We start from the raw sequence: 15,561 nt of genomic DNA, 5'->3' as shown, positions 1-15,561 counted from the left end.
TTAAAAACAGACATACAAGTTTCCTTATATAGACAATTTGTTACAGTAAAAATAAGAAACTAGACTGACACATTAGTAGTTCTAGAACTAGAGCAGTAATATTGCATAGTTTCATCATATAGTTCACCTTCAAATAAAAATACATTTTATTGCGTAAATACAAAAATCACTCATGGTAGCACAATAATATGATACAAATATGGCTTCTGGGTCATATTAAATCCATCCAAGAGGTGCATATAGGAATTCTGCGACCTCATAAGTTGGAGTCTTGCTCCAAAACAGGATGGTAGCCAATTTTATTCCTGCTGGTGTCTTCCTCTGGAGCGAAAATGGCCAGCAACCTCTCCTGCTCCCTCTTTGTTTTGGGCAAATCCTCTGATGGTGTGATAAGCAGCCGGATGCGCTGTAGAAAAGACAAACGCATGTATATGAGAGCTGATACAGTATTTATATAACTATATTGCAATACAGTATTACCTCTCTGAATGTTCCCTGGGTGGTGCTGATCTTGTACGCCATCCAAAGAGGGATGCATACCATGGAGGAGAGAGCCAGCAGCCAGCCAATCACGTAGCCCCACCATGGGTACACATACTCATTGTTGTATTTTAGGGGAGTGTATTTAATGAGGGAGAATGCAAATGTACCCTGTAAGGATAAATGTGTTAATATCCAACAAGTCATATTTTGTGCAATCTAATACAAAATTCTCATGAGAAGATGTTTTAAACTGACAATGCATGTTGCTGGGGTGAAGAACAACCAGCAGTATTTAATATAAGGCCCGGGACGGTAGCCGATCATGTCTTCGATGTTGTCATAAAAGCGATCCACACCTGGAGAACCACAATCAGGACATTTTTTTGCAACAACTAATACACAATCCAAAAGCACTTCCTGTTTAAAGGCCGGCTTACCGTAGACCCAAGCGATGCAGACGGTCTCAAAGAGGCCCATGAAGAGGAGACACATGCCACTGGCGGCATAGTAATCAAACAGCTGGAAGACGTACATGCCACCCTGGAAAAACCAGCAGCGACACTCAATCTATTTGTTTTTAAATGAAAGTAATTCACAGTTACACAAGGCTAAGCGTCATAGTTTGTGCATACGGCAATGATCATATGTACATTTAAATAATTACAGCTTGCTAATACAATACGACAGTTATATCACAAACTACATGTTAACATCCCAGTAGTATAATGTTAAATGGGAACTTTTCTACTCAGTTCATCTTATTAGTGCACTCTTCACGGTGTTTTTTAATATCACAGAACGGTATCTTGTTTTGGCTACAAAAAAGCATTTGTTTGGATAAAAGTCAGTAGATTCATTATGTGTAGTAATGTCCATTTTCAACAACTACACAAAATAATCCGATAAGGTTTCTTGGTCTACCTTTAAAGACTAAAAAATATATAAAAAGTCAAACATTACAACAGGATTATGGTTATTTTTTGTGATTTTACATTTTTTCCAAATATGTGTACAGTACACATTTTTAGTTAAATCAATGACAAAAATAAACAAAAAACAATTACACATACATACATTACAACATAATTATACTTGAATATTTGACATATAGAATATTAGGGATAGTGACATTATAAAATATGGGGACATGTTAGAAATTACTGGCTTGTACTTACAAAATGACGACTTGTTGACACCTCTGCAGAGCAGTCTTGTATCCAGCTGTGCAGAGGTGATAACATGTCATCTATGTTGTGTTTTTTTGTTGGGAAACACACAATCCCCTAAAGAAAACAGTATATTTTTTTCACAGAGCAAAACAGTTCTCAGGTGTCTGTGACGCTTCGGTCAAAATACCCCAACGATCAGAAATTACAGCACACTTGAAATACCCTCTAAACAACCCTCTTCTGAGCAGCAGTAGCATTCAAAAGCCATGTGCTGGCCCTTTAAGGGGCAAGCAACTGAGACCAGAGACCCAAATATCTGTATACGAGCAATTAACTCATTCAATAGCAAAGACGTAGTTATATGTTTTCATAAACAAGGTATTTATCAGTCTTTTACGTTTTTTTGCGCGAGAGGCAAAAAGAGGTGATGACGTAACTCTCCACTAATGGATTTCACTTCAGAGCAATTTTAAGCCATAAAAATGCCCACAAGGTGGCAGAAGTGCATTTGATAAGAGTTCGGCAGAAGATCATGTAGACCAAAAAGTCACACATGACAGGAAGGAGGAAGTGAGAGAGCGTGGAGGAGTGTAGCGTGCAGAAGGTTACGCAAATTGTAATGCTTCACATGCACGCGTGCGCACACATGCACACACAAAGTTCAGTTCCAAATGTGAAAATTGTAAATGGTTCATGTTGTTATATTTGTCAATAAATGTTCATTTTGGTGCAAAACAACAATATTTGTGTCAAAGTGAAAGTTATGCTTGAAATGTATCTTTTCACAAAAAGCTGATCTTCTCCCTTTTTTAGTCTGGAACTGACCTATTTTCTACTGCTGATTACGAGAGAACAGAAAAAGGTAGAAACAAACTTGTTTTTTCTGATGAAAGATGGGAGTCTTATCTTTCTTTCGGTAGGTTCCATGTTTATATAGCCATAGAACACAATACTCTGTGTGCCTTGAAAGATCAGTCAAAATGGTCTAAAATGGCCGCTACTGAAGGGGTCGTCTTCTGAAAAATGGCTGGGATTGAATGAGTTAATAAGTCCGTTTTCTATATGTTCCCTTTAGCCCCCTTTCACGTTGAGATGAGTGTATTTGAGAGTCCAAGACCAACCTCCATGAGCATGACGAGGCCCACTAGGAAGGAGATGAAGACCACACCCAGGAGGAAGAGCTCCCTGCGGTTTTTACGACGGAACACGGCAGGGTACATGTCGACGATGGCGGTCACGAGGCTCTCCACACACACAAACTAACATAGAGGCAGTGTAATCATTACAGGATCATCATTCATTCATAGAGCGTATTCCGCACCTACCTGACTGTCCAGCCCTAAGAAAACAATCATGATGAAGAATAGGGCGGCCCACAGAGGAGAGAAGGGCATCATGGTCACGGCGCGAGGATAAGCAATGAAGGCTAGACCAGGACCTGCAGGATAGAAGTAGAAAAAACCCATCAAATGTCATGAATGAGATATCTGCTGTGGACTGGCCGTGTCAGGCCTTACCGGACTCTGCCACCTCTGAGATGGGAACATTCTGCTCATAAGACATGAAACCCAGAATGGAGAAGATGGCAAACCCGGCCACAAAGCTGGTGCCGCTGTTCAGAAAGCAAAGCGCCAGGCAATCTCTGCAAGACATAACACGTGAAGTCGATTTTCTCGATCAGGTGTGCAGAACCGACAGAAGTACCTGTAGCAGTTGTTGTTGTATCTGTTGTAGCTGCCCAGCGCAGTTAGCGACCCTAAGCAAATAGCATAGGAGAAGAAGATCTGGGTCCCGGCATCCATCCATACCTTCGAAAGAGATGATGCATTTAAAACATCTGGATTTGAAACAAATTTTAGTATATCAATATGCGGTGTAGAATTATACATCTACTACTGTATGTATGGAGGGAGCAGAATGCTGAGGCCCAGAGTGTCTGATTAGTCATAAATCTTTATTATACTGTATATGCAGTATTCATTCATTCATTATATGTGAGTGTTACTCCTCTAGTTATTTTTTCAGGGTGAATACTCTATCGTGGAAACTATGCAATTACTGTATAAAAGCAGCAGAGAAGAGCATGCACGTGACATTTACATTTACCGATGATGTATAATCAGTAACATGCAGGGAAATGAATACTCATTAACAAAACCTCTACATTCAAAAACACTTGAGAGCGAACTGGGAGGCCTGATCTGCAGTCTGTGGTCCTGTTTACAGTCCGAGCAGAGTCCTGGCCTAGCATTTGATCCTTGCAGTTCCTGCTTCTTTCTACACAGCGCAGATGGACCCAGCAGGACCCCAGTAGGAACCATGGGAGGCCTGCACCTTGTGCACCAATGCCAACAGGGGACAGAACACTTGGTTCTCATTTGGGGAAGAACCTGAGAGCCTAAACCTCAACCAAAGATGGTGAACCAGGCCCCGCAAATGACCTTTAACCTTTATGAAAGCTGTAATAGCTGCTAATGCATGGATGTTTTAGGGACGGCCCCACACCACTTCTTCATGTCCGATACAGACACTTCCATGTTGTATTTCTGCTGAATAAATAATCATTTTCCAACCAATTCAGTGACATTGGCACACCTGATGATCTCTCTCAGAATGTGCTGGTTAGGAACCACTGATGTAAAAAAAACAAAAAACGCCATGTTCAAACTGTGCAACAATTCTGTATCGGATCGGACCATCCCTAATCGTCATGGCATGCCATCCTAGTGTAGCGCAGGGGTGTCCAAACGTTTCCAGTGAGGGCCACATAGTGAAAAATGCAAGGATGCAAGGGCCAGTTTGATATTTTGTAAAGATGTGAAGAAGTTATATACATTTTAAGAAAAAAAAAGCATCTCCGCTTTGTGATATCGGTGAAAAAGCCTATTATTAGTACAAACTTCAATCTTTGCTCTTTTCTTCCCTATTTGCGTTTTCTTTGAATTTTCCAAATATTTTAACTTTCTTCTTAAATAATCTTCGTCAATTTTGTTTCCGTAATATTATGACTTGATTACGTATATAACTTTTTCCCCAAATTAATTTTCCAAAACACAAAACTTGATTTTCTTGTGTTAGATTCCCAAACTATTACAACTTTAAAAGAATAACTTGTTTTTTTCTTTAATATTTCAACTCTATGCTACTAAAATGACATTATTTTTCCTCATAATATTACGAGTTTTTTCTTGTAAAATTGTGATTTTTTTTTTCTCATTAGAATGGAACTTTTTTTCCCCTTTATACTTTGACTTTATTCCTGTAAAATTACAGCTGTTTTTTATGATAGAGTACACATTGAAAAAAAAAAACGGAGATTTCGAGAATAAAGTTGGAGATTTACAAGAAAAAAAATTGTAGTTTACGAGAATAAAGTCGTAAATTTACAAGAATAAAGTGGTAATATTACGTGTCAGATGGAAAATAGAGCTTAGCTCTCAAGGAAGCAAGGAAACCTTCCTCTTGCTTCAGGCAACCTTTTATTTATAAGGTGGCAGCAAAACAGCAGCTGAACACCAAGAGATTAGCATGGCTAGCTCGCCCTTCTACTGCCGCCTTCCTTACCCCGCCCCCTCCACATGTCCAATGCCTGTAACATAAAGTTACGAGTGTTTCCTCGTAAATTTCCCACTTTATTCTCGAAATCTCAGATTATTTTCATACTCCGTCGTAACAGGCATTGCTTGAGACCGCTGTGAAAAGGCGGGACTTATGTGACCTTTGGCAAAGGTAATATTACAACTTTTTTTCTTTTAATTCTCCGACTTTTTTTTTAATGTGGCCCTGATATACTCTGTCGTGGTTTTTTTTCCAATTCTGCTGTTTCCATTTGAACATTCTTCCTGTACATTTCCTTCCTGTTATTCTGACTTTATTGTCATGACGTTACAACTTTTTCCACAACCTGATGTTCTAAAAATGACAAGTTTATTTACTGTTTTGTTTGCTTCTCGTAATATTACGACTTCAATGGCCCACGGGGCCGCACTTTTGACACACCTGATAATATAGCAAGACATTTTGGTACCTGTGGGTCTGCCAGGCGTCCCAAATCAGGATAGAGGTAAAACTGGATGCCGATCCCGGCACCAGGCAGAGTGAGCCCTCGCACCAGCAGCACAATAAGCATCAAATATGGGAAGGTTGCAGTGAAATAGACAACCTGTATTCACACAAAACTGTCAGTCAACCCAAAACAAATACTTTTGACTGTGTTTTTTGACTCCCACCCACCTTTCCTGTGGACTTCACCCCCTTCCAGATGCAGAAGTAGCACATGACCCATGCAATGAACAGACAGAGAACCAGATCCCAGTTGAGCGAGCCCATATGGTCAATGCCCGGCGAGATCCTCAGCGCTCGTCTCCTGTTGAGACCAAAGACGGTCATGCATGGTCGCCCTCCGCACCACCACATGCGTGAGACACGTGATGCATCGTCACATTCACACAGAACTCACTCCCAGAACTCCATGACGGGAGAGGTGGCATTGGAGAAGATTGTTTGGTTGATGGAGGTGTTTCTCCGCTGAAACTCCACACAGTTTTCTGGAGAAGTAGAGTACAAGGTGCTTTCTTTCCCCTACAAAAGACAAACTAGCCCATGTACCTGTGTTCCATGAGTTGTTGCAGGAAGACCAAGGTAGATCCCAGGAGAAGGAGAAGGAGAGATAGAACATCCCCCAAGCCAGGACCACAATGTAGTAGAAGTTCAGCAAGGTCACGATCACTTGTGTGCCGTAGCCAAGACCTGAAGAATACGCAAGAAATAAAATATAACAGTCACCAAGATCAAAAAATAAACATTTTAAAAAGATATAATATTTACAAACATACTGTACATACAAATTATCCAAAAAAGCAACAAAATATGAAAAAAACCCACACAAAACCTCAATATTATTGGTGTTTTGAATGATACGGATACATCATTACAATATAATTACATTGGCACATATTTTTATTATTTTTATGTTGTGTTATTTTTGTGTTTAGCTGACCGGCTGGGAGAAATGGCGTGGGTTTAAACTATCCACTCAAAAAACAAAGCCCTTTTTAAAAAAAACAAAACAAAACATTTTTTTTAAATCATACAAAATCTATAAATGGACACACAAAGGAGAATTATTGTTGTGTTGTATGTTTTGCCGTTTTTTATATTTATTGACTGTATTTCTAACATGTAGAAAACAACAACTGTTACATCAGAATCAATAGAAAATATGAAAAATGTCAACAAATATTTTAATTTCTGGCAATTAGGGATACTCCTATCAGGATTTTGTGATGCCGATGCCGATTCCGATACCGATCATCTCGTCCACCCATCCGTTTTCTATGCCGCTTATCCTCATTAGGGTCGCTTTGAAAGGCATTCAACTGCATATGAGGATCACGTTTTTTTTTTTACGGAAATAGGCGGCTGATCTATTGGATAGCAATATAACAGCAATATATCCTTATAACATAATTATAAATTAAATTAAATTAAATTTCTTTTGGCAGGAATGATGCGTGCTGCGTCCATTTTAAACACTCACATGCTTCCTTAGCCTATTTTTTTCTTTTATAATAGAAAACATGTAATGGAAAAGGTCACATGTTAAATAATTATTATACTTTTGTATACTTATCCTTTTTCTTTATTTTGTTTTTGGTTGTTTTTTTTAAAACATTTGTTAAATTAGTGAATATTTAATACAAATTAATTGGAAAAATAATGTAAAATATTTCACCTTTAAAAAACATTTTTTTTAAATCATAAAAACGTACGTACAAGCTCACACGTAAGAGAATTATTGCTGTTGTACATGTTTTTACCTTTGTTTAAATATTTGTTTAATTTCTTTCTAAAAAATAACAGTTACATCTGTGATCAAAATCAAATGAAAAATATTTATTTAAATGAAAAGTATTATTTTCAAGTACTGATACTGATATGTCATAATAACGTAATTATATATAAACATTGTTCATTGCTTTAATATTATTATATATATAATAATATAAATTATATATAATATTATTGACATAAATGAACAAAAAATGATGTAGAAATTGTTTTAAAATAATAATAATAATAAAATAAAGTAACTAAATAATAATATTAAAAATATATTTTGACCAGTTTTAGCTCATGATGATGTGGTTGTACATGCTGGGTCCATTTTAAGCGGCCACTTCGTAACCAAATATGGTTCCTAGCCTGTAATATAAGCATCTTTATACCTTCAAACAAGGGGCTGATCTTTCTCCAGCATGTTATCCCTCCCTCGCTGGTGTACTGTCCCAACGCCGTCTCCAGGAAGAAGACAGGGACGCCGCAGGCAAACAGGAAGATGAGATATGGGATGAGGAAGGCACCTGCGCGGAGCCGAAATATTCCACGTTATGCTTAAACACGCATTGGGCCCAAAATCACACTAAAATCCGAGTCTCGAAATAAGATTTTTTTTTTTTACTGTAAAAAAAAAAATGCTTCTCGCAACTGTGCAAATATAAAACGCACAATTCAAAAAGTTCCATGTACATTGAACAAACAACAAAGTTAAATGTAGCGACAAACTTGCGCGGTCCCTTCCTTTAGTCTTATTTTCCCCAATGGGTGGCGTAACATTTCTGCCTCTGTGGGGACAGCTGCTGCGAGCGAGGAGCAACAACAGCTGTCTGACCCGTCTCGGCTCTGACCTTTGACCCTGTCCCCAATGGAGGTGGAGAGAGGAGAACCACCACATGCTGTTTCAACACCCAGAAATGGCTGTTTCCTTTTTATAACTGAGGCTGAAATTAGGCTGCAGCCGTTGGACGGCATATAGCGTGTCGTTTATTTCACGAAAACACTGCAGCGGTTCCCGTAAGAAATATAGTGGGATAGCGTTGGTGCATGCTGGAAAAAATGATTTCTCACCTCCTCCGTTCTTGTAGCACAGGTAGGGGAAGCGCCACATGTTGCCCAGGCCGATGATGGAGCCGGCAACGGACAGGATGAACTCCACCTTGTTGCTCCATTGGCCCCTCTCCTCCATCTTCTCCTCTGAGGCAGGCAGCGGGTCCAGAGCCTGGCTGGTGCTGCCATTCTGGAGGCCCACTTTGGCAGCGTCGCCTTGGGATAAAATAGGGAAAAAAGAGGGCTTGAATCGACAACAATATTAGAACAGACGTCCAGAGTGATGACCTTACCTTTCATTGCACTTGCTCTCGTATGTCTCACACCTGTGCTTCCAGCAGGGAATTTAGCGGTAAATGCTCAAGTTTTAGAATTTAACATGAGTGCAGTGAGAGAAGTGGGTGGGTGGTAGGAGGCGGGGGCTTTAAAATGCTCAACATAGGCCAGCCTCCACTGTCTGTACTGTTAGGTGAAAGAGCAAAGTGCATCAATTGACTGGACAGGACCGCCTCAGCTGGAGAAATATTACATTGTTAATATTTTGGCAACATGAAAAAAAAAGTAAAAATAAATACAAACATTCTTTTATTGTAACGAAAATATTTAAAAATAATTAAAAACATTATTTTATAGTATCATATTACTGCAGAGTGTATACTACTACTACTACTACTATAGCTAAGAAAAGAGCCTTTTTTGTGCACAATGTAAGAAAATGTGTGAAAATTACTGGGAAAAAAAATTACATTTTTAAAACGTCATCAAAAAAAAATACTTGAAAATATATTTCAATGTTAAAAAACGTTACTAGAAAATGTACTATACTATTATGCCATAGAACAGAGCCTTTTTTGTGCACAATGTAAATGGAATTACTGAATAAATAGATGGTAGTGACAGCTGAAATTTTGCCACACACACAAAAAACAGATGCAAAAATAAAAAAACATTGACATTATAAAATGTATTACGTTATTTACAAGAGCCTTTTGTGCACAACATAAAAAAAAAAGTATGCCATACTCAATAAAAATATGTATGTCTCCACTGAACGTAGTGTAATGCGATAACCGATGGCAATGTGTGTTTTTTCTTTTTTTTTTTTAACTTCCAGTAAGTGGAAAATTAGGAACAACATGAATCAACAGCGCACAATAACATGGGAACAATTGTTAATCCTAATTACTGTTGATGCCACTCTCTCTCTCTCTCTCTTTCTCTGCTGGTCATTACTGAGTTCAATCATTCAGATAAAAGCGGTTGAAGCGAGTTTGCACCAGATTTTACTCGGAGGAAGCGAGGGGAAGCGAACAAGACCTCCACGGTTCACACCCTTTTTACATAATATGTACAATAAAACAATAAAATTACAATACAGTGTATTATAATTGTTTGCCTAGGAATAGTTTATTAAAAGGTGAGAAAACAAAAAAAGCCACAATCCATTATTTTAATTGCTTTCAAGCTATGTACATTATAAATAATTCCACTACATTACAACCATTTCTTTTGCCTAACCAGGGGTCTTATTGACATTAGTGTGAAGGGTTGCAGTAATGCGTTGAGTTAAACATGATACATCTGTTGGGGTTGTATTGTAGCTGGTGGATGCTTCAGGAGCTAAAACTCTGGTTGGGTCCGAGAAGATCGGAGTTAAAGGAAGTTAAAAACATTTCCCTCGGATGCTCTGCAGTCTTTCAAGTGGACACCGGGTTGAGTCTCTGAGGCATCTCTAATAGCGCTAACTGCTCTGCTGAGGCTCCTGCGAGCTTGCCGTGTTTAGATGTGCGACGACGGTGGCGCCGTGAGACCACGAGGCGGCGCCGCCGGATGACAGCAAAGTCGGCGTCGCCAGTACCACCACGCTTTCCTCTGCCGCCTCCTCGTCGGCGACCAAGGCACTTCCTCCTCCCCGCCTCGGCCCCTTGAGGGAGCAGTCCTCGCAGATGTAGTCTTCGTTCTCCGCCATTTCGCAGGAAACGCCCACGCATACCTGATGGAACCACTCGTCGCAGCCGCCGTCGCACTGTACCCAGTCCACCTTGATAGCAGAAAATGCAGAAAAACATTATTATTATTAGCGCATGGATGGAAACAGATGAACTATAAACAAACACGCTTCCATTATATCATCACCTCCACTACATAAAGGCAGACCTACTGATTCCGGCACTCCGATTGGCTGCCGCAGACTGGCCACTTGTTAACTTGGTGGCCAGTGGCGGTCCACGGCAGCCTGGCCTGTTAATATGTTATGTGTAACTCTCCTTAAGGTGTTCCAGTGCTGTTATCAGCTGTTGATATTCAATAAGGTTCCATGATGGCCATTTGGTGGAAGTGTTTGTTATTAACTTGAACTACAAACAAGGTAAATATGTCTTACTCAACCCAAAAGTCTGAAATAAGTGTTCTATCCAAGAATCATTTTGTTCAATTAACCCTCCAGGCACCAACATGAACATTCTGCTTATTTGTTTTTTTGGATTATACTGTTTTTTTGTTTTTTTTTTACCTTTAACTCATTCAATACCAAAGACAAATGTATACATTTTTATAAACTCCAACGCCAGATCCCAAAGACGTACTTCTACGTTTTTTCGCACGAGAGGCAAAAAGGTGATGACGCAACTGCCCACTAAAAGGTGTCATTGTTAGTTTTACGCCTTGAAAACGGCCACAAGGTGGCAGAAGTGCAATTGTTCAGAGCTCGGCATGGATCCTTTGCATGCAAAAACATGCTCGACACAAAGGAGGAAGTGGAAGAGCATGGAGGAGTGTAGCGTGCAGAAGGTTACGCATTGCAGGGAAATTTTAACGCATGCACCCCTGTGCACACGTATGCACACACACAGTTTAGTTCCCAATGTGAAATTTGTAAATAGTACATGGTGTTATATTTGTAAATAAATTGTTACTTTGGCGCAAAACAACCCCTTTTAGTGTTGTTTATGTTGTGGTATAGTTGTTGCACTGTAACGCTGCTTCTTCACACAGCTCACATATGCACATACTTTATCATTATAACACATCTGTTCATCAACGATAGTGATTTATTAGATGTACAGTGACGTGTGCGTCTTTGTTATCTCATGTGCTGTTGTTAAATAAGGTTTAAAAACATGAGACTATGTCGCACATTTCTTATGACACAAACCAGAAAGCTCAGTTTACACCGAGTACAGTATTGCGGCATGGCCAATTATTGATGTAAATGAAGTGATGACATCATCAGGAAAAGCTATATATAACGTAGTGTCGTTGCTGCATGACCCCTGTGATTGAGGGCCTCAGTGAACCACAGCGGCTTGCTTTTTTTAGGGGGGAAAAATTGCATTGGGATAGCAATAGGGATCATTAAATGTAAACACTGTGTAATTCTTAACCTTGATTACTACATGTAAGGTGTCACATGCTCACCTCTGACCTCTGTTAACATGCAAACCATGCGTATCAATCATCTATGCTTTGCATTTTGGTGCAATGTGACTTCCTGTCAACACAAACGTGGCGACACATGTTCTGTGCAGGGGGGATGTTCAGCTGTTAGATGCTCACCTTGTCTTTGCATGGTCTCTGACAGTTTTTAGCCGCACACACAGCGTTCTCATCATTGGAGTCTTCAGCACCGGACCACTCGTACTTGGAGGGAATGTCCAAAATCTTCTTCTCCTTCCTCTTCTCCAGCCCCTCCCTGATGGCCTCTGCCTTGGCGGCCGCCTTCTCCTTCCTCTTCCTCTCCTTCTCCTCCTTGGCTATACGTTTGGCCAGTTGCTTCATCTCGCGGTTCTTTTCCAGGCCCAGTTTCAGCTTCTTCTTCTTGGTTTTACCCCCGAGGCCGAGCTCCAGGCCGGCCCTTTTCAGTTCCTTAGACTTGGACGGTCGCACATCCCCTAGTACCGTGGCAGCTCCGCCGGCGGTGGTCATCAGCATGTGGTGGTGATGGTGGTGGTGGTGGTGGTGATGCTCAGCTCGCTCTAACTTCCGCTTCCTCTTCTTCTCTGAATCCTTGATCTTGATTTTCAGCGACTTCTCCATCGGAGTGTCGTCGGGCTGTGGAGAAAAAGCAGATCTAGAAAAATGTAGCAGAGATTCAAAGTAAGCAAAATCAGTGTGCTACCTCCATGACCTGTAGAAATCTCTCCTCTAATGGCGGATGCGTGGCCTGCAGGATCCTCCAGATGTGCTGGGTCTCATCCAGGGACACCTCCAGCAGGTCGCCCAGCATCATCAACTCCTCCAGCTGGGCTTTGGCCTGTGGAGACAACTCAAGCACGGGTGGCTCCAAGCTACGGGGTACCAGAGGGGTCTTCCGGGGCTGCTTCCTTGGCGTTCCCACATCTGCAACATTTTTCCAGTCGTGAGATGTTTGTGAATAGCGATACATTGGTGAAGGAGATGAGCCTCACGTTGCACAATGGACTTGGAGGCTGACGAGTAGGCGTGTTCAGCGCAGAAAGAGGGCGTGGCTGTCGGCCACATGTGACTAACCACCTCCTCAGACTTGACGGGGATCTCATCGTCGCAGAAGAGGTAGGGCTTGACTTCACCTGGGTCCTGCAAGGGAGGAGACATTAAGAGGGGTCCGGAAGGGTCTAGCTCAAACTCTCACTCATTCCAGAAGCTCTCCACCTCACCTTCATGTCGTAGCCATACGTCTCCCTGATGTCCTCATCCGAGTCGGTCTCCTCGTCATCATAGTCCACAGACTGGCGAGGCGATGTGGCTCTGCTGAAGCCAGACTGCTGGAAGGTCTGGATGTGCCCCTAGGGAGAAAAATACCAACATAGATCAAACACAGCTCACAGAAGATAGCCATAGAGAGAGATCTGCCACCGGCATGTGCTCGTACCTGTAAATCTGGATTGGCGGCAGCTTTTTGCAGCTCGGCATTGATGATCTTCTCAGTCTTCTCCCGGGCAGCTTGCTCCACCATGCGCTGGCTGAGTACGGACAGCTTGGCCAAGGCTGATGACAGCTCATCAGTGGCTAGAGCCTGACGTGCTCGGTCCTGGTAGTAAAGTGGTGGATTAGTTCACAAGAGTACACACTTATAGTCATTTTCAGTGCATACCTGCCAGCTCATGGCCCTCTCAGTCAAACACTGGAGGGCCTCTCCTTCTGGCAGACGCACTGGAAGCTTCTGTAGCGACACCAGCAGAGACAGGATGGTCTCTAGCCTGGGCCGCCTCGACCTCTGACACAGCGGGCACAGAAATTTAGAGTCCTTGCTATTGCTCTGCCAACCAACGCCTAGCTTTTTCTGCGACCCCGTCTTAGGCAGAGGTACGCAAACGCCGTGAAACCAGTCCTTGCAGAGCTCGCACTGCAGCATGAAACCGCTCGCAGTCTTGCGACACAAGCAGAACTTGACTTCTTCGATGCGGTCGGCCATGGCCATCTTGGCCAAGTTGGCAGCACGGAGGGAATGGATGGCCTCAACCTCTTTTTGCTCCTTGGCTTTGAAGGCGGAGACCACAGCAGAGGGGTCTCGCGCCTCCTCCCGGCTCTCATCCAGTTCGCTCAAGGCGTCGGGGTCGAAGCCCCCTCTCTCCTTCTCCATGAGCTCCCTGACTCGCTTCCGCTTGCTCTTGCTGTTCCCGTAGACACCGATGTCCACACGAGGACTCAGAACCTGAGAGGACAATACAAATTACTACACATGTATGACCACAAAATGAAATGTCTCTGTCTCACCTGGAGTAGCGTGTATGTTGAGTTCTTCTTGAGGAACGTGCGTGCAGTCCTCTCCCTCCACGCTCGCGCTGAAGCCACCTGAGACTCCACCTGGGCCAGTGGGTCAAGCCGGACTGGGATGGAGCGTCCCCGTGCCAGCAGGCTCTCCAATTGCTCCAGGTAGGCATAGCTACCACCACTCTGTGCGTGGACAAATGGCTTTGTCATACATCCAAATTAAATCAAATCATTCTGGCATTCATGAGAATGCAGACTGTACCTGAATAGCCTCCACCTTGGCCGTCCACTCTTTGGCTTTCTGTAGGGCCTCTCGTAGAGCCAAAATATTAGGTAGGTATGCTGGAATGTTCCTGGCCTCTATCACAATACTCTCTAAGGTCATCATGCTGTGTCGAGGCCTTGTTTAATAAAGACAGGCAGGAATGACTCAGTGTGCCACTTGAAGGCTTCTGTTGTTTGTGTGCAATTGAATGCATAGCTATACCTGGCCTGCAAGCAAGCACGAGCCTTGTCCTCCCACCTCTCCGAGACTGTCAGGATCTCCTGCAGCTCAGCCATCGCCTTCTCCACAGCGTGATGGGGGGCCAAGCCCACCCCAGAATCAATCAGCCTCTTCATGAGCTCCAGGGTGACGCGATGAGGCTCTGTCAGGGTGATGCGGACCTGGTGTGTGACACAGACGTTACACACAGCCTTTAAAATGACAGCCAGAGTAATAGGTGCTTGGAGGCTAACCTCATCAAGCCAGCGGGCCTGCTGGAGCTCCTGCTTGAGACGGGGAAGCTCGGGTAACTCCACATCCAGGCCGCTGCCGAGGTCCAATAGGGCCTGGAGCTTGGAGGAATCAGGTAGCTCGTCTGCTAGCGCCACTTGGGCTCGCTCATGAAAGTCCTCCACGTTCTCCAGCAACTCCTGTGAAGACATACAGTATTATATATACACATTTTCCATAACTGCTTGTTAGGTTCTGTAACAATTTCTGCGGTTTAGGTTTCAAACTAGTTGGGCCCACACAACATAACCAGTGTAAACAATATACTGTATCAGTGAATATTACATAATTGAGAGCATTCTTAATCAGAATTGACACATTGATTTATAATTAAAGTTTGTCGAGCTCGACCTTGACTTGTCGGGCCTGGCTGATGATGCAAGGCAGCCTGTAAAGCTGCTCCACAAAGGCCTTCAGCTCATCCACAGTGAGCTTGCTGCGGGTCCGGCTGCTCTCCGAACGCAGGCGAGTGCTTTGATACCAAGTAAAAAGATGTCACTTTGTGTTTGCCAAGTATTATACAGGGTCCATACACTGCCTGAACAGTGCGCAGACGTC

The 15,561-nt window shown here is 42.5% G+C and overlaps 2 protein-coding genes across 6 annotated transcripts in view; both read right to left on the bottom strand.

Moving 5' to 3' along the window:
* Positions 1 to 28: 28 nt before the first annotated feature.
* On the bottom strand, positions 29 to 8,938 carry LOC129168261 (sodium- and chloride-dependent GABA transporter 2-like). 2 transcript variants are annotated; one of them, XM_054753338.1, is made up of 15 exons: positions 8,831 to 8,938; positions 8,559 to 8,753; positions 7,880 to 8,014; positions 6,261 to 6,401; positions 6,112 to 6,199; positions 5,886 to 6,018; positions 5,680 to 5,814; positions 3,357 to 3,460; positions 3,170 to 3,294; positions 2,978 to 3,090; positions 2,774 to 2,911; positions 921 to 1,023; positions 739 to 839; positions 481 to 651; positions 29 to 406 (listed from the first exon to the last, which is right to left on the bottom strand). In XM_054753338.1, exons 1-15 carry the CDS (start codon positions 8,835 to 8,837, stop codon positions 257 to 259), a joined length of 1,839 nt encoding a protein of 612 aa, XP_054609313.1. In that variant the 5' UTR covers positions 8,838 to 8,938; the 3' UTR covers positions 29 to 256. The 2 variants fall into 2 exon arrangements, with proteins under 2 accessions (XP_054609313.1, XP_054609312.1); XM_054753337.1 differs by having other exon boundaries at positions 739 to 1,023.
* A 309-nt stretch (positions 8,939 to 9,247) lies between these two features.
* kdm5a (lysine (K)-specific demethylase 5A) overlaps positions 9,248 to 15,561 on the bottom strand; it is a 19,633-nt gene continuing 13,319 nt past the window's right edge. For 2 of the 4 annotated variants that reach the window (XM_054753317.1, XM_054753318.1), the window contains exons 18-29: positions 15,355 to 15,475; positions 14,967 to 15,143; positions 14,716 to 14,894; positions 14,491 to 14,629; positions 14,232 to 14,411; positions 13,609 to 14,169; positions 13,387 to 13,545; positions 13,172 to 13,300; positions 12,944 to 13,091; positions 12,655 to 12,875; positions 12,093 to 12,587; positions 9,250 to 10,578 (exon numbers count right to left, since the gene is read on the bottom strand). In XM_054753317.1, coding sequence (XP_054609292.1) covers positions 10,279 to 10,578; positions 12,093 to 12,587; positions 12,655 to 12,875; positions 12,944 to 13,091; positions 13,172 to 13,300; positions 13,387 to 13,545; positions 13,609 to 14,169; positions 14,232 to 14,411; positions 14,491 to 14,629; positions 14,716 to 14,894; positions 14,967 to 15,143; positions 15,355 to 15,475 — 2,809 coding nt within the window. In that variant the 3' untranslated portion in view covers positions 9,250 to 10,278. Of the gene's footprint in view, positions 10,579 to 12,092; positions 12,588 to 12,654; positions 12,876 to 12,943; positions 13,092 to 13,171; positions 13,301 to 13,386; positions 13,546 to 13,608; positions 14,170 to 14,231; positions 14,412 to 14,490; positions 14,630 to 14,715; positions 15,144 to 15,354; positions 15,476 to 15,561 lie in introns of all 4 variants that reach the window. The other 2 variants (XM_054753316.1, XM_054753315.1) reach the window with 2 other exon arrangements.

Source organism: Dunckerocampus dactyliophorus, chromosome 15 (assembly GCF_027744805.1).
Source record: "Dunckerocampus dactyliophorus isolate RoL2022-P2 chromosome 15, RoL_Ddac_1.1, whole genome shotgun sequence".
Taxonomy (NCBI): Eukaryota; Metazoa; Chordata; class Actinopteri; order Syngnathiformes; family Syngnathidae; genus Dunckerocampus; species Dunckerocampus dactyliophorus.
Note: the sequence above shows the minus strand (reverse complement) of the source record. Positions and strands in the feature narration are given on the sequence as shown.

Excerpts from the sequence above, each read along its gene's own strand:
- LOC129168261 (XM_054753337.1), bottom strand. Across the intron at positions 652-738 it reads TCACCCCAGCAACATGCATT|GGTACATTTGCATTCTCCCT; the intron begins GTCAGTTTAAAA and ends TTATCCTTACAG. Across the intron at positions 407-480 it reads CCCAGGGAACATTCAGAGAG|CGCATCCGGCTGCTTATCAC; the intron begins GTAATACTGTAT and ends TCTTTTCTACAG.